The sequence below is a fragment of the Rattus rattus genome, chromosome 9 (genome assembly GCF_011064425.1).
Source record: "Rattus rattus isolate New Zealand chromosome 9, Rrattus_CSIRO_v1, whole genome shotgun sequence".
Lineage (NCBI taxonomy): Eukaryota > Metazoa > Chordata > Mammalia > Rodentia > Muridae > Rattus > Rattus rattus.
In genome coordinates this window covers 7577623-7596069 of record NC_046162.1, presented here as the reverse complement: position 1 = coordinate 7596069, position 18447 = coordinate 7577623, and the positions used below count along the sequence as shown (strand labels likewise).

The following is an 18447-nucleotide window of genomic DNA, read 5'->3' as shown; positions in this document are numbered from 1 at the left end:
AGGAGGTATGGCATGTGGAACAGTTGGAGGGTGGACTGGGAGGGGAATGAAATGTGGAGTGTAAAAAAACAAGATTAAATAAAAAGAAGGAAAAAGAATCCTGAGATCAGAACACCTAATGGTAAATTAAACAACTCTACCCCGTGCTGGATTTAAAAAAAAAAAAAAGGTAATTAAATTGTGCTATGTGCTAACAGTATAAAGTAAAAACATATCATATTGATGTTTATCAAGAAAAAGTCATTAATTTGAGACACCATTATCATTAATTTGAGAAAGAGAATTATAGTTTAATAAACACTCCTAAGGGGCAATATTACAAGTTCTCTGATGAGAGAGGTAGGTGAGGTCAAATCTTTGGATGTGAGAATTGTTTTTTCATGTTAAATCTCATCTAATTCATGTTTTTGGATATGTCACACATCATGACATTGGTTTACTACAAACAACACTGACACAATTAAGGCCACAGGTTAATGATTTTTAGTTCATTCTAGAATAGGTTAAGTCATGTGACGTAAGACCACCTGAGTATATTTTAAAAAGTTTAAGTGTTAAAAATTAAATACTTATAACTTTTTCTGGGTCTATACCCTGTGACTTTTAAAAACAGTAATTTAAAAAACAATCACCTCAAGAAAAAGAACTTCTGCTGGGAAACCAAGCAAATTAACCCTCCATCTTTTCTCCTGCAGAGACCATCTCTACAACAAAAAGTAAAGAAAAAATATGAAGACGACCATGACGGTTTCCCTTCACATTCAGAAGAGTCCTTGATGCAAACTGATGAGGGCAGGCAGAGTGATTCCCATTGTATGCCTCTAAACAAATTCATCAAAGAAGAATTAAAAGAAGCATTTTGTGAAATATTTGAAAGAAATAAATACGATACCTCTTTGAAGAAAGAACTACCTCATGTCTCTAAAGAAAGAAAACAGCTAAGGGTAAATTCCTCTCATTTTAAATGCAATACATTTCATGTGTTCTGGGAAATGCATCTGTGAGCCCTTGTCTGCAGTGCTGCAGAGCTTCTAGACAACAGGACTACAGCCTTGCATTTGCCATGCACTTTGCCATTCCCAAGACTGTTTCAGGAATTTCCAACCTCAATAAACCCATATAAAACCCCTACAATCCAGTTATTATAATTATAAGCTATATGCCTAGATTCAGCAGATCTCAAACCCAGTTGCACCTTTCTCTTCCACTGCCTAATCACATGCTCTAGCCTTTATTGTCCAGTCAAAATGGGGAGAAGGGTCAAAGGAGATCACCTGAGTACATGCTTGTTGGGGCAAACCCCTGTGGAGGAAACAGAATTAACATCAGAATACAAATAGCATCCGGATAACCCACTACATAGAACCCTCACATTCTTCTTCTCAAGTTTAAATGAAAAATATTGGTCTATAAAAATATGACAAATGTGCCTTTAAGATAGATGAAAATATTTTTATATAAAGATAGTATAGAAAAATAATGATAAAGTCATTACAGGATTTGCAGTTCAATGAAAAGAACGAATATGCTTGCTATGCAAATATCACCATAAGTCAAATATAAAATGACCTGGAAATTGAATATTAGATATGTGCCTAAGTCTAGTACACCAAAAGGACTGTGGCTCACATAATTCAAATATAGAAATCATGATATTGTTTTCAGCTGTGCCTTTTCTCTTAATTTAATTTTTTACTTATTCAGTCTACAGCTCACTCATTGCCCCCCACCTCGATCACCCCCTCCCACAATCTTTCCCCCATCCGCATCCCCTTCTCTTCTGGACAGTGCCCCCCTAGGTATCCCTGCTCCCAGCCTGACAATTCAAGTCTCCAGGAAAGGTGCCTCCTCTTCCACTGAGGTCAGAAAAGGCAGCCCAGCTAGAAGAACATAATCACACATGCAGGCAACCGCTTTGGAATAGCCCCTGTTCCTGTTTTTGGGGACCCACATAAAGATCGAGCTGCACTTCTGCTACATATGACTTGTGAGGCCTAGTTTCAGCCTGTGTATGCTCTTTGGTGATTCATACTCTGAGAGCTTCAAGGGTCCAGGTTAGTTGACTCTGTTGGTCTTCTTGTGGAGTTTTATACCCTTTGGGGCCCACAATCCTTCCATAAGAATCTTGAAGCTCCATCCGCTGTTGGGTTGTGGGTGTCTGTATCTGTCTGAGTCAGCTGCTGGGTGGAGCCTCTCAGAGGACAACTTGCTCCTGTCTGCAAGCATAAGGGTATCATTAATGGTGTTAGGGATTGGTACTTGCCCATGGGATGGGTCTCAAGTTGGGCCAGTTATTGGTTGGCCATTAACTTAGTCTCTGCTCCCTCCCCCATGCCTGCATTCTTGTAGACAGGATAAATTTTTGGTTGCAAGTTTTGTGGGTGGTAGATGTGACTATTTCATTGGGGTTCCTGTCTGGCTATAGGAGTTGGCCTCTTCAGGTTCCATACCCTAATGTCACTCCCAAAATGTGTTGGGTGCTTCCTTTGTACCAGGCAATGTCTTCTCCTGAAGATGCCTCTACAATCATCATGAGTTGTGATTTTAAATCAAAATCTTGCTTTTCTGGTGTCTTGGTATATTCAGGCTTGCTATGGTGTGGGAATTGGGTTTGGATGATGCCAAGTGGCCTTGGTTTCTGTTGCTTAGGTTCTTGCTCTGGCCTCTCTCCATCTGCTTCTATCTGGTGTTAGCTGGTCTTGCCGTCTCTGACAGTGGCTTGACCCTTCTGTAAGCCTGTGTGTCAGCACTGCTGGGGATCAGCTCTATCTCAGAGGTATCTGGGTACAGAGAGCTGCAGCACAGGGTCAGCTCAGGGTTCAGACAGAAACCGGAAGGATTCTGTCCCAGACTCCTCCTCAGTTTTGTGTTCTGAGATTTCCAGGCAGGTTCCTCTTGGGCCAGGAATATGAGTAAAAGTTGTGGTTTCACCTGTGCTCTGTGTTTGCACTTCTGTAAGGCTAGCTCTCTCCCAGCGGGATCTGGGTTCAGTTCGCTATGGTACAGTGTCAGCTCAGGGTGCAGACGGAAACTGGAAGGTTTCTGTTCCAGACTGATCCTTGATTCTTTTGTCCTGAGGGCTCCAGGTTGGTCCCTCAGAACAGAAGTGGTGGTCTCACCTTTGGTCTTAGCTGTGTCAGAACTCCTGGGAGATCAGTTTTCTCCAAGCTGGATTGGGTACAAAGAGCTGTGGCACAGTATCAGCTCCAGGCACAGGCAGAAACCGGAAGGATCATGTCCCACACTGCTCCTTGATTCCTGTGTCCAGAGGGCTTCCTAAGGGTTCCTCTTCAGCCAGGAATGTGTGCAGAAATGGTGGTTATCACCTGTGTTTTGGGTGTGTTAGCACTTCTGAGAGATCCCAGCAGGATCTAGGTACCGAGAGCTGTGACACAGGGTCAACTCTGGGTGCAGACAGAAACTGGAAGCTCTCTTCTTTCATTACTGATTTTGTTTATTCGGATGCTATCTTTTAGTTAGTTTGGCAAAGATTTTGTTTATCTTGTCGGTTTTCTCAAAGAGCCAGTTTTTGGTTTTGTTGATTCTTGTATTGGTTGGTTGGTTGGTTGTTTCTAACTGATTTTAGCCATGATTTTGGTTATTTCCTGACTTCTACTTCTCTTTTGTGTGCTTGCTTCTGTTTTTTTCCCTAGAGTTTTCAGGTGTGCTTTTAAATTGCTCATATGAGGACTTTCTAATTTCTTTATGGACACACTGATTGCTTTGAACTTTCCTCTTAGTACCTCTTTCTATGCAACACATAAACATGGGTTGTTGTGTCATAATTTTCATTGAATTCTAGAAAGTGTTTAATTTCTTTCTTTCTTCTTCCCTGACCCAGAGATCAGAGAGGTGTTCAATTTTCAAAAGTGTGTAGGCTTTCCATTGGTTTTGTTTTTGTTGAAGTCCAAGTTTAATCTATGGTGGTCTGATAAGACACAAGGCCTTATTTCAATTTTCTTGTATCTATTGAGTTGTACTGCATATAGTAGAGGATTTTTAGAGTTTGCCAGACTCTTCTTGCTTTTAGAGTCTCTGTTGAGAATTTTGGCATAATTTTTATAGATCTGCCTTTGTATGTGACCTGGCTGTTTTCCCTTTGTGCTTTGAATATTCTCTTTGTTCTGTAGATTTTGTGTTTTGATTATTATGTGCCAGGTGGATTTTATTTTCTGGGCAAGTCTCACTGGTGTTCTATAAGCCACATTTACATTTACAGGTCTCACTGGTGTTCTATAAGCCACATTTACATTTACAGGTCTCACTGGTGTTCTATAGGCCACATTTACATTTACAGGCCTCTCTTTCTTTAGGTTGGCAATGCTTTCTTCTATGATTTTGCTGAGAATATTTTCTGGGCCTTGGGCCTGGGACTCTTTGCCTTCTATTGCTATTATTCTTAGGTTAGGTCTTTTCATGGTACCCCAGGTTTCCTGGATGTTGTGTCGGGAACTTTTTGGTTTTAATATTTTCTTTTACCAGCATATCAATTCTTTCTATTTTATCTTCTGTGCCTGAGATTCTCTCTTCCGTCTCCTATATTCTGTTGGTGATGCTTGCATTAATTGTTTCTCTTCTCTTACCTAGGCTTTCCATTTTTAGGAATTCCTCAGTTTGCATTTTCTTGCTTCTATTGCTTCTATTTCTACTTTCAGGTCTTGCATGGTTTTATTCATTTTCTTCACCTACTTAATTGTATTTTCCTGTATTCTTGGGTTGCATGGTTCTGTTCCTGTAGTTCTGTATGGTTCAGGAGCCTCGGTTATGATGAAAGTGAGCAGAGAGGTGTCAGGAGAATGGGTGTCCCCTGTGATTTCAGGCTGCTCAGAGCAGCTTAGCTTGGTCCAGAGACTTCAAAGAGCAGGGAATATAGGTGGTATGTGAGACACTTACCTGTATAGTTCAGGAGTCTGATGGAGGCGGAAGAGAGGTAGCAGGAGAATGGAGGTAACTTTGGGATGTCAGTCTGCTTAGGGTAGGTTTGCTTGGCCCAGAGGGCTCGGCCAGCAAGAGAGATGGGTGGAGTAAGGAAGCTTGCCTGTATTACTCAGGAGTCTGATGCAGGTTTAGGAGATGCAGCAGGAGAATTGAGGTCCCCGTGGGATGTCAGGCTGCTCAGGGCAGCTTTTCTTGGCCCAGAGGGATCAGCTAGCAAGGAAGATGGGTGACTAAAGGAAGCTTTCTTGTATGGTACTGGAGACTGATGGAGGTGGGAGAGAGATAGCCAGAGAATTGAAGTCCTGCCTGGGATGTCAGGCTGTCAGGGTAGCTTGGATTAGCCAATCCTGTGATTTTAAAAACAAAATATGATTCCAATGAAAAGCCCACATTAGCAGGTGACTGGATCCCCTAGCATTTCTGCCTTACATTTAAAATATTTCAGAATATTGCAGTTTTTTAATATGAATTACATTTACAAATGTATTATATATTTATAATCATAACAAGCACATATTTAAAATAAGGTATTTTATTTACAAGCCAAATGGCTAGAATGAGCAGATCTAGGCCTATATTAACTTACTCTCCAGCTATAAATCCCCTTATTACTTGCCATTTCTCCTGGCCCTGTGGTTCTGGTCCATGGCATCCCCCTCCTCCTCCTCCTTCCTCCTCTCCCCCGTCTCTCTACCTATAACCCCCTCTCATGAACCTCCAGTCCCACTCTTCTCTCTCTACTGCCCAATTACAGGCTCTAGCATTTTATTGACCAGTTAAATTGGGGAGATGGATCACATTGCAACTCTTGGGTACCTGAGGAATCCCTCATGGAGGGGCTCCACAGTTTGAGGAACTAGTATTTTGCATTAGAATACAAGGAGCATAAGACCAATGCACTATATACCGATGTTTATCTTCTTGAATTCATATATATATATATATATGCCACATCTACTTCTATCTTTCTATCTATCTATCTATCTATCTATCTATCTATCTATCTATCTACCTACCTACCTATCTGTGTATCTCTATCTCTAATCTATATTTTTATCTATCTACATTTATATCTATATCTATGACTATGTTGATATCGATGTATGTATGTATGTATGTACGTACGTATGTATGTATGTATGTATGTATGTATGTATGTATGTATGTATGTATTATGGGCTACATCCTCCTATCCACACAGTTGTATCTTCTGAGGTCTATGGTTGTCTAAATTTCAGATTACAAACTAACAATATCCTTGACCATTCCCTACTTTCTTGACTGATCATTGCTCTGTCAGCTTCTTTCTCTATTTGAGTAAATAGAAGCTGGTAAATCTAGTCCTACTTCAAAGCACCAACTAGTTACCAAGTTCTAGTTTTAAAGTGTTTTAATCTGGAGAAAACAGAGTCATTTAATGACATTAGGATTCACACAATAGCATTTACCTTATTATGCTGAAGAAACAGTTAAAGATCATCAGGTACATTGCTCATTAGCTAATGTGGACACTATCTCAGATGACTCAATGCAGATATACTGTGTGCAGGACACTGTAATGGTATACAATCTGAAGTACAATTTAGACCCTGTTGTACCTGCCAGTTAATGTCCCTTGGTCTCCATAGTCATCTAATTATTTATACCTTTTTTAGGTGCCCTCTAGTTTTAATTTGACAACCTCCTTTCATTGAAATATGACATGCAAAAAAGGTACTCTCCTAACAACTGATCACATTTTTGTGTGGCAGAAACAGAGAAGACATGGATTTGGTGCATATGCCTGCCCCGCCATGTACTTATAGCGCTCTGTAAGCCATAAGAGCTACTTCTTTGCCGGGGACTTTGCTATGGTGGACACCAGAGTAAACACTGGTTGCACAATAACTAGTTCTATTCCTTATATTTACAATTGGTATACCAATAAATGTAAATTAACACTACTTCAGATAAGACACACACACTAGTTATAAGTAGATGTAAAAACCGAAACTCTCTAGGAAGAACTAAAACCGTGTTTTTTATTCAGTTCCTATTTTTCATTTGCCCTCATGTTTTATTTACTGTTCCTGATAGTCTCTGTGTCATGTAAAACTGTTTTTTTACCCTTTTACTTTCTATATCTTTTTTCTTTCTTTATATTTTTTCTTTTACTGGATATGTTTTTATTTACATTTCAAATGCTATCCCTTTCCTGGTTTCCCTGACATAAGCACCCTATTCCGTCTCCCCCCCTTCTTCTATAACAGTGCCCCCCCATTAACCTCCCTTACCAACTCATCCTTGACATTCCCCTGCACTGCAGTCCAACCTTGGCAGTAACAAGGGCTTTGCCTTCTACTGGTGCCCAACAAGGCTATTCTCTGCTACATATGAAGTTGGAGTTATGGGTCAGTCTATGTATAGTCTTTGTGTAGTGGGAGCTCTGCTTGGTTGGCATTGTTGTCCTTACTGGGTTGCAAGTCTCTTCAGCTCTTTCAATCCTTTCTCTAATTCCTCTAATGGGGTTCCCATTCTCAGTTCAGTGGTTTGCTGCTAGCATTCACCTCTGTATTTGACATGCTCTGGCTGTGTCTCTCAGGAGAGATCTATATCCAGTTCCTGTTAGCATGCACTTCTTAGCTACATCAATCTTACCTAGTTTTGGTGGCTACATGTGGGGCAGGCTCTGAATGGCCCTTCCTTCAGTGTCTGCTCCAAACTCTGCCTCCATATCCCCTCCTATGACTATTTTTGTTCCCCCTTTTAAAAAGGGGTAAAGCATCCACACTTCAGTCATCCTTCTTCTTGAGTTTCATGTGGTCTATGGATTGTATCTTGGGTAATTTGAGCTTTGGGGCTAATATCTACTTATCAGTGTGTGGTTTTCTGTAATTGGGTTACCTCACTCAGGATGATATTTTCTAGTTCCATCAATTTGCCTATAAATTTCATGAAGTCATTGTTTTTGATAACTGAGTAGTACTCCATTGTGTAAATGTACCACATTTTCTGTATTATTACTCTGTTGAAGGGCATCTGGGTTCTTTCCAGTGTCTGGCTATTATAAATAAGGCTGCTATGAACATAGTGGAGCATGTGTCTTTGTTGTATGTTGGAACATCATTTGGGTGTATGCCCAGGAGAGGTATAGCTGGGTCCTCAGGTAATACAATGTCCAATTTTATGAGGAACTTCCAGACTGATTTCCAGAGTGGTTGTACCAGTTTACAATCCCACCACCAATGGAGGAGTGTTCCTCTTTCTCCACATCCTCACCAGCATCTGTGGTCACCTGAGTTTTTTATCTTAGCCATTCTGACTGGTGTGAGGTGGAATCTCAGGGTTCTTTTGATTTCCATTTCCCTGATAAATAAGGATGTTGAGCATTTCTTTAGGTGCTTCTCAGCCATTCGATATTCCTCAGCTGAGAATTCTTTGTTTAGTTCTGTACCCCATTTTTAATAGGGTTATTTGGCTCTCTTGAATCTAATTTCTTGAGTTCTTTGTATATTCTGGATATTAGCCCTCATCAGATGTAGGATTGGTAAAGACCTTTTTCCAATATGTTTGTGGCCGTTTTGTCCAAATGACAGTGTCCTTTGCCTTACAGAAGTTTGCTCTTTTATGAGGTCCCATTTGTCAGTTCCTGATCTTAGAGCATTAGGCATTGGTGTTTTATTCAGGAAATTTTCCCCAATGACCATGTGATTGTGACTCTTCCTCACTTTTCTTCTATTAGTTTAAGTGTGTCTGATTTAATGTGGAGGTCCTTGATCCACTTGGACTTAAGCTTTGTACAGGGCAATAAAAATTGATTGATTTTCATTCTTCTGCATGCTGACCCCCAGTTCAACCAGCACCATTTGTTGAAAATGCTATCTTTTTTCCCATTGGATGGTTTTAGCTCCTTTGTCAAAGATCAAGTGACTACAGGTGTGTGGGTTCATTTCTGGGTCTTCAATTCTATTCCACTGATCTACCTGCCTGTCTCTGTGCAAATACCATGCAGTTTTTTATGACTATTGCTCTGTAATACTGCTTGAAGTCAGGGATGTGATTCCCCCAGAAGTTCTCTTATTGTTGAGTATAGTTTTTGCTCTCCTGGGTTTTTTGTTATTCCAAATGAATTTGCAAATTGCTCTTTCTAACTCTATGAAGAATTGAGTTGTAATTTTGATGGGATTGCATTGAATCTGTAGATTGCTTTTGGCAAAATTGCCATTTTTCGATATATTAATCCTGCCAATCCATGAGCATGGGAGATCTTTCCATCTTCTGAGGTCTTCTTCAATTTCTTTCTTCAGAGATTTGAAGTTCTTGTCATACAGATCTTTCACTTGCTTGGTTAGAGTTACACCAAGGTATTTTATATTATTTGGGACAATTGTGAAGGGTTTCATTTCCCTAATTTCTTTCTCAACCTGTTTATCTTTTGATTAGAGGAAGGCTACTGATTTGTTTGAGTTAATTTTATACCCAGCCATTTTGCTGAAGTTGTTTATCAGGCTTAGTAGTTCTCCGGTGGAACTTTTGCGGTCACTTAAGTATACTATCTTATCATCTGCAAATAGTGATATTTTGACCTTCCAATCTGTATCCCTTTGTCCTCCTTTTGTTGTCTGATTGCTCTGGCTAGGACTTTGAGTACATATTGAATAAGTAGGGAGAGAGTAGGCAGCCTTGTCTAGTTTCTGATTTTAGTGGGATTGTTTCAAGTTTCTCTCTGTTTAGTTTGATGTTGGCTACTGGTTTGCTGTATATTGCTTTTACTCTGTTTAGATATGGGTATTGAATTCCAGATCTTTCCAGGACTTTTATCATGAAGTGGTGTTAAATTTTGTCAAATGCTTTCTCAGCATCTAATGAAATGATCATGTGGCTTTTTTCTTTGAGTTTGTTTATATAGTTGATTACATTGTTGGTTTTCCATATATTGAACCATCCCTGTCTCCCTGGGAAAAAGCCTACTTGATCATGACAGATGACTGTTTTAATGTGTTCTTAGATAGTTTGCGAGAATTTTATTGAGTATTCTGAGTCAATATTCATAAGGGAAATTAGTCTGAAGTTCTCTTTCTTTGTTGGGTCTTTGTGTGGTTTAGATATAAGCATAATTGTGGATTTTTAGAAGGAATTGGGTGGTGCTCTATTTTTATTTTGTGGAATAGTTTGGACAGTATTGGTATGAAGTCTTCTAGAGGTCTGATAGAATTCTGCACTAAGACCATCTGGTCCTGGGCTCTTTTTGGTTGGGAGACTTTTAATAACTGCTTCTATTTCTTTAGGAGTTATGAGGTTGTTTAGATGGTGTATCTGTTCCTTATTTAATTTTGGTACCTGGTATTTGTCTAGAAAATTGGCCATCTCATTCAGATATCCCTGTTTTGTTGAATATAGGCTTTTGTAGTAGGATCAGATGATTTTTTTAATTTCTTCGTATTCTGTTATGTCTCCCTTTTCATTTCTGATTTTGTTAATTTGCATACTCTCTCCATGCCCTCTGGTTAGTCTGGCAAAAGATTGATCTATCTTGTTAATTTTCTCAAAGAACCAGCTCCTGGTTTTTTTTTTTTTGTTTTTTTGGTTTTTTTTATTATTATTATTCTTTGTATAGTTCTTGTTGTTTCTACTTGGTTGATTTCAGCCCTGAGTCTGATTACTTCCTGATTTCTACTCCTTTTGGGTGTATTTGCTACTTTTTGTTCTTTTTGTGCTTTTAGGTGTTCTGTGAAGCTTCTAATGTGTGCTCTCCCCTGTTTCTTTCTGCAGGCACTCAGAGCTATGCTTTTTCCTCTTAGTACTGCTTTCATTTTGTCCCTTAAATTTGGGTATGTTGTTCCTTCATTTTCATTAAATTCTAAAAAGTCTTTAATTTCTTTCCTCATTTCTTCCTTGAGTAGGTTGTTGTTGAGTGGAGCGTTGTTCAGCTTCCATATACGTGTGTGCTTTCTGTCGTTATTGTTGTTATTGAAAACCAGCCTTAGACCATGGTGATCTGATAGGATGCATGGGATTATTTCTATCTTCCTGTATCTGTTGAGGCCTGTTTTGTGGCTGATTTATATGGTTAATTTTGGAGAAGGTAGCCTGAGGTGGTGAGAAGAATGTATATTCTTTTGTTTTAGAATGAAATGTTCTATAAATATCTGTTAAGTCCTTTTGTTTCATAACTTCTGTTAGTTTCTCTTTGTCTCTGTTTAGTTTCTCTTTCCATGATCTGTCCATTGATGAGAGTAGGGTTTGGAAGTCTCCTACTATTATTGTGTGAGGTGCAATGTGCGGTAAGGTTTCCTTTATGAAAGTAGGTGCCCTTGCATTTGGAGCATATATATTTAGGATTGAGAGTTCATGTTGGTGGATTTTTCCATTGATGAATATGAAGTGTCCTCCATATCTTTTTTTGATGACTTTTGGTTGAAGTCTACTTATACCTTTCTATGTAGTAGTTTCCTGTGGCCATTTACCACCTGTTTTTTCATCTTAGAAGAAGCAGATTCATTTTCTAATTTATATTTGTTAATGTTCATTACTCACTATTCCTTGTAAGTATAAACTACACAGTATACAACACAATGTAAAATTTAGCAACTTATTTTGCTTTTTGATGATGTTTAGCAATTGACTGATACATAATAACTAGCTGCTCCTTTTTTTAATCCATATAATGTAATATGTAAGGTCTGAGTCATTTTGCAAACAAGCCCCCGCAACATGAAACATTCCACTTTCTCATCTTCAGAAAATACCTAAGGAACAACAGCTAAAGAATAAATATGACAGCAAATCCCAACAGCCTGGTGAGCAGGTTTCTGCCAAGACAGCAAAGGAAGTAGAGTGTGTACATCTTAAAGAAATTGATAAAAAAGATTTCAAAGTGAAAATTTGTGAAGTTCTTGAACAACAGGAAAACAATGTTTGTCCTAAGGAAGAAGGAATACATCACATTTTTAAAGGAAAAACAAGAGTTAAGGTAACTTAATTTACAAAACTGTATATTTAATTTGAGTGCAAAGATGCGTCTATGAGCCCATGTCTGCAGTGTTACAAATTGTTTAGACAATAGGACCCTAGCTTTGCCCATATCCTGTACCTCCTTTACACTCTCAGTTCCAGCTGCATCCTTCTCACTGCTCCTTAAAATTCTATGTGAAAACAAATTAGACTATGAATGTAAAGAACCGGAAAGTTACAAACTCCTTATACAAATGGGGACAGTTCCTTTAAAGTGATAAATAAAAGTAACAATAACAGGGATGATGATAAAAGACTTCTAGAGCAGTTACAGTTGAAATGAAAGGAACTAACATGTTTGACATGCAAATGAGTACATCATAAATAAAAACATAATTAACCGTAGAAAACCATAAGAACAGTAGTTCCTGTAATTCAAAGATTATAAAACAGCATGTGAGTCTATTGGAAAGCGCTATGTCACTGGTAACTTGATCTGTGGCTCTCCTGCCTTTGGAATTTCATATGTAATATTTCAGAATTCTGTGTAAGTTTGCAGTTTAAATAATTTTGCAAATATTTATGTACTTAAATCCATATACTTTTTCCATGTATGGACACCTCCTTCTATTCTAGTGATTTGGTTCTTTCAAGTCCTGTGCTTCAAATTTTATATGAAAAACTGAAGACAATGTACATATGTCTGTTTATTATTCTATTCTGTTAGCTGTTGTCTCCGTTTTATTTAATAACATCACATATAATCAAATAATGACATATAAATTGTTTTGAAATACTGATATTGGGGCAGTTTTGGGCTCCACCTATTTTCCTTAACCCAGTCACTAAGTTCTTTGTTTGTACTCTGTCTCCATTGAAAAAGAGAACATTATTTTTTAACTAATTTATTTTAATGTTTGAAAAATGTTATAAATGCATAATCAGATCCACCCATACTTTATTCCCCTCCAAATCTTCCCTACTTGCCACCAACACTATTCTTTTTCAAATTCATCTTTTCTTAAAAACATGGAGTCCACTTACAAGTGCAGATGATGGAAAATTACTGGTTCATGAATAGCCTCACAGGATTGCATCTTGGAAGAAGGCTGTCTTCTTCCCTTAGCAGCCATCAGTTGCCTATAGCTACTTACCTAGGGGTGAGACTTAATGAGCCTCTCCCTTAGTAATGCTGGAATGTTGGTTGGCCATATCAGTTTTCATTCTCAATATGTTTTCTACCCATTTGTATAATGTTCCCAAATGATACATGTATCTTCAAATTTAAGACATCTGAATAAAGATTGGCATTATTAACAATGTGTCAGTAATAGACATTAAGTCAGGTTGAACTAAAAAGAGCATTTCCAGGGGTTAAATTTGTAGTTCCCTCTTACCAGTCACTCAGGGCTGTTTTAGGTAATTTTGTCTACTTAGTGGTCTCTAGAAAAATGTTTTCTTTGTCTATGTTGAGAGAGAGAGAGAGAGAGAGAGAGAGAGAGAGAGAGAGAGAGAGAGAGAAAAGAAGAAGGAGGAGGAGGAGGAGAAGAAGAAGGATGAGGAGGAAGAGGAGGAGGTGGAGGAGGTGGAGGAGGAGGAAGAGGAGGAAGAGGAGGAGGAAGAGAAGGCATAAAACAGCACAGTGGTTCTTAATATAGGTTATAGTCTTAGCATTTTCTACTGGTGGAGAAGACACTATGACTGAGGCAACTTACCACAGAAGGCATTAAACTGGGGGTTTGCTTACAGTTTCAAACGGATAGTCTATGTCCATCATACTTGGTATCTTGGCGGCAGGCATGCAGGCATGGCAATGAAGCAGCAGCTGAGAGCTTATGTCTGATCCAGAAGCATGAGGCAGAGGTGGAGTGGGTAAGCCCTTCAGTGACATAGCTTCTCTAACAAGACCATGCCTCTGAATCCTTAACAAAGCAGCTGCACCAAATGTACGCCAAGCACTCAAAAGTGTGATCCAATAGGTCCCGTTACCATTTGTGCCACTGTTGTTCATTTCCATACAGCAAATCAATTATTATTATGAAAGTTGTATGCAATGTGTTCAATAGAACTAGACCATCTAAAAACTGCACTTTATACTCCTTATTTCTGGGCCTGTATCCTATAATGAAATGACCAAAAGAAACTCCATTTTGAAAACCGGTACCCCAAAATACAAAACTCATGAGGTTGAATCAATCAGAAACCCTCCACTGTCTCATGTGCAGAAAGTATCCCAAAAACAAGAAATGGAGAAGGAGTACAATGTCGGATATGCATCCTTCTGGTCACAGCCTCCTATGAGAACAGATGAGGCAACAGTAGGCGAACAGAATTTACTACAGCACAAACATCTGAAAGAGCACTTCCAAAAAGACTTAAAGGAGATGGTTCGTGAACAATTTGAAAATTCTGAAGTTCTTCTTTATCCTAAGGAAGAGAAGCCACCTGATGACTCTAGAGGAGTAAGGCACATAAAGGTAATTCCCACCTCATTGAAAAGTACACTGTTTTACTGTAAGATACATGGTGTTTCTCTGCAATGCTGTGAGTGTTCCAGACCCCCCAAGCCTAACCAACCCCCCTGAAAATGTTCATCCATCTTTCTTATGTTCTTCATCACAGAAATTAATTTGCCAGCCATATTCTAAGACTTAAGTGAAGATTCATTAGAAAGTAAGAACAACTAAAGTAGTTAACATGTTTAATACACATAGAAGATGTGTATACAAATATAGGATTTTTATAATACAGAAAGTAAATGATAATTGGGTTGAATATAAAGACAATGGAGTAATTAGAATGGTCATGAGAGGAACCAACAACTTTGATATTCAGATGATTAGACTATAAACTCCATTGTCACTAATTACAGATTGATATTAGACATGCCTGAATCTACTAATCCAAAAGGGCTGTAGTTTTCATCCTTCAAACAAATGAACAATGTGTCTTAAATAAAACAAAAAAGCAACCACTTTTCTGCTGCTAAACACAAAACCAAGCTAGCATGAAACTTTCCCTGAAGCTATTACCTGCTACTTGCAGTATAAAAGTATAATATCACAGACCAAGATCATGTCAGTTCTCTATCACAGACTAACAGATCTTTGTAAAGAGGTAAAATAACACAAGCTTTAAATGCCACAAGCAGGTTACAAGGACCATGTCTTGCTTTAGAAAAAGAGAAGCCTAGGAAGCGCAAGGCCCTGGGTTCAGTCCCCAGCTCGAAAAAAAAAGAAAAGAAGAGAGAGAGAGAGAGAGAGAGAGAGAGAGAGAGAGAGAGAGAGAGAGAGAGAGAGAAAGAAAAGCATTCCAAGGAATTGCTGCTCTTCAGGTTTTTCTCTTTATCATTTTTATTCTGAACTGCTAACAAACAAACACATATTTATGTATGGGCCCAGTGCATCATAGCAATCTGAGTTTCATCCTGGAAAACACAAGAGGCAATTGTTTCACATATGTAATCCCAGAACCTTTAAATCCAGATAGGAGGCCAAGAGAGTCGAACTGTCTTGGAAAACACAATCTAGCCAGAGTGGAACACACAGAGCAACAGAAACAGTGAGAGAAACTACTTCACTTAGGAAAGGGATCCAACTCCTGAAAGCCATCCTCTGGCCTTCACACATGCAGCAGCCTAACATACACACAAACACAAATGCACACACACACACACACACACACACACATATATATACACATTACAATAATAAATGCATTTTAGGCTAGTTCATATAAAATTGCATATTCTAATAAATAAGTGATGTCTTCTAGAATTCATTAGTACTATTGTCTGTAAATAATGATTCAGAATTAAATATCTTCAGGGCTTTCTCTGTCATCTTTAGTGTTTCTCTTCCATGTGTCATGTGTCCTGGAAAACAAAGCATTCCTTTTATAAATGGTTTAAGATTACTAATGAGGAGGAAGCATATACCATTAGCAATTTTTGCATAGAAGGAAAAAGAAGACTGCTAAGTTTCTGAAAACTCTGTAACTTTTGCTCGAGCAAAAAAGAAGCAGAGGTCACAGGATATTGGTGACTGTAATGACCGATGTAGATTGAGCAACTGGGGACTAAAACCAAGACTGTAACATTTACAGACAAATGATAAAATGAATGAAAACCATAAAATTTTAATGGAAAGTAACATCTCAATATTTCTTTAAAGGTTGAAGAAAAGAAGACAGGGTATTTGTATGTACCCCATTTTAGCTCTTTTGAGCATAGACTCGCTGCCTTGAGAGCTACTGCACACATCGAACCAGCTCCTGCTGCCTGCCCTGGTGGTGCAGGTGACATGGGTGACATGGATAAAGCTCAAAAGTCTGAACTGGCTCTCCCACTTGCTTTAGCTCTTCAAACTGAGCACCCAGGGGGCCAACGACAAATTAAGCCTGAGCCTGTTCCTCAGTACTGTTCTGATGAGATCACTGACCCTGATCACAATGTTGACTTTGCTCTTAACTCCTGTCTTCTTGCTCCAGGCAAGGGTGACAGGCTCAGTACTGATCCTGAATCTGCTCCTCTTTGTGGCCCTTGTGACATGGAGGACCCTGGTAATGATGCTGACCCAGATGCCCATGCTGCACATTCAAATGACCACTTCACCCAAAGCATGAACACCAATACCAGGCCTGCTCCTGCTTGTGGCAGAGGCGACACCACTGATCATGATAATGGCACAGATCTGGGATCTGCCCTTCCTGTTGTTGTTGACTGATGGTTGATACACCAAATCCTACAAGGGTGGTCTGGGGGACTCTAACCAAGAAGCTGTTTACTAGTAAGAAAAATGATGATCAGGGTAAGTTACCATACAAACAGTGGTTTAAAATAGAAGATGATTTCTGTCCTTGAAAACTAATTTTTTTGGTACTAAAACTTATGATTAATAAATTCCATGCTTCATATAGGGCTTTCTAAACTTTACCTGGTATCAGGAAAAAATTCTCTTTTTGCCAATAATATTGAAGATACACCATATTTTTTAAAAAAAAGGCAATGCTAGACTGTCTCAAAATGTGATTAGAGGAGTTTCCCTGGCAGGAACATGACTTAGCAGAGAGAAGGATTTCACATCAAGTTTGATGGTTGGACCCCAAAACATATATGGAAATAAAGAAATGTCCACACTCAGTCCACTGTCCTCTTTATACCCCACACTCATACAGAGGGCAGGGGGCTGTACAGAAAGACAACAAGATGGGGCATATTTGGGAAGTATCTAGGAGGAATGGAATAGAGACAGTCGGGTAGATATGATTAAGATTCATTGAATAACTGTTAATTTGTCAAATGATAAACATCAAGTGAATGAATGATGCTAAAAAGTAGCTGCAGGCAGGCAATAGTGGTGCATGCTTTTAATCCCAGCAATCTGGAGGCAGAGGCTGGCAGATTGCTGTCAGTTTGAGGCCAGCCTAATCTATAGAGTAAGTTTTAGGATAGTCTGGGTTACACAGAGAAACCCTGTCTTAAAAACACAAAAAGAAAAATGAGAGAACATTCTCATAGTCAGTGTTAATTGCCAGAAAATGCTATAATACACAGCTTCCTTCGGTAGTGTTTTGTGTAGCCTCAAGCTGCTGCAAAATCAAAATAAAGACTGACATATCTTTTCATCAACATCTCAGTTACTAGAGCATTGTTTCAAAAGTTAAACATTTCATCATATTAACATATTATATATGCAATAGCATTTTTTTCTTTTTTTTTTTTATTAACTTGAGTATTTCTTATATACATTTCGAGTGTTATTCCCTTTTCCGGTTTCCGGGCAAACATCCCCATAATCCCTCCCCCTCCCCTTCTTTATGGGTGTTCCCCTCCCCATCCTCCCCCCATTGCCACCCTCCCCCCAACAATCTAGTTCACTGAGGGTTCAGTCTTAGCAGGACCCAGGGCTTCCCCTTCCACTGGTGCTCTTACTAGGATATTCATTGCTACCTATGAGGTCAGAGTCCAGGGTCAGTCCATGTATAGTCTTTAGGTAGTGGCTTAGTCCCTGGAAGCTCTGGTTGCTTGGCATTGTTGTACATATGGGGTCTCGAGCCCCTTCAAGCTCTTCCAATTCTTTCTCTGATTCCTTAAACTGGGGTCCTATTCTCAATTCAGTGGTTTCTGCTGGCATACGCCTCTGTGTTTGCTGTATTCTGGCTGTGTCTCTCGGGAAAGATCTACATCCGGCTCCTGTCGGCCTGCCCTTCTTTGCTTCATCCATCTTGTCTAATTGGATGGCTGTATATGCATGGGCCACATGTGGGGCAGGCTCTGAATGGGTGTTCCTTCTGTCTCTGTTTTAATCTTTGCCTCTCTATCCCCTGCCAAGGGTATTCTTGTTCCCCTTTTAAAGAAGGAGTGAAGCATTCACATTTTGATCATCCGTCTTGAGTTTCATTAGTTCTAGGCATCTAGGGTAATTCAAGCATTTGGGCTAATGGCCACTTATCAATGAGTGCATACCATGTGTGTTTTTCTGTGATTGGGTTACCTCACTCAGGATGATATTTTCCATTTCCGACCATTTGCCTACGAATTTCATAAAGTCATTGTTTTTGATAGCTGAGTAATAT

At 39.1% G+C, this 18447-nt stretch overlaps 1 protein-coding gene across 2 annotated transcripts in view; it reads left to right on the top strand.

Moving 5' to 3' along the window:
* Window positions 1-16958, top strand: part of LOC116909618 (ankyrin repeat domain-containing protein 20B-like) — a 118964-nt gene extending 102006 nt beyond the window's left edge. For both annotated transcript variants that reach the window (XM_032913245.1, XM_032913244.1), the window contains 4 exons: window positions 696-944; window positions 11660-11890; window positions 14097-14348; window positions 16044-16958. In XM_032913245.1, the coding sequence (XP_032769136.1) occupies window positions 696-944; window positions 11660-11890; window positions 14097-14348; window positions 16044-16595 (1284 nt within the window). In that variant the 3' untranslated portion in view covers window positions 16596-16958. The remainder of the gene's footprint in view (window positions 1-695; window positions 945-11659; window positions 11891-14096; window positions 14349-16043) is intronic.
* Window positions 16959-18447: the final 1489 nt, after the last annotated feature.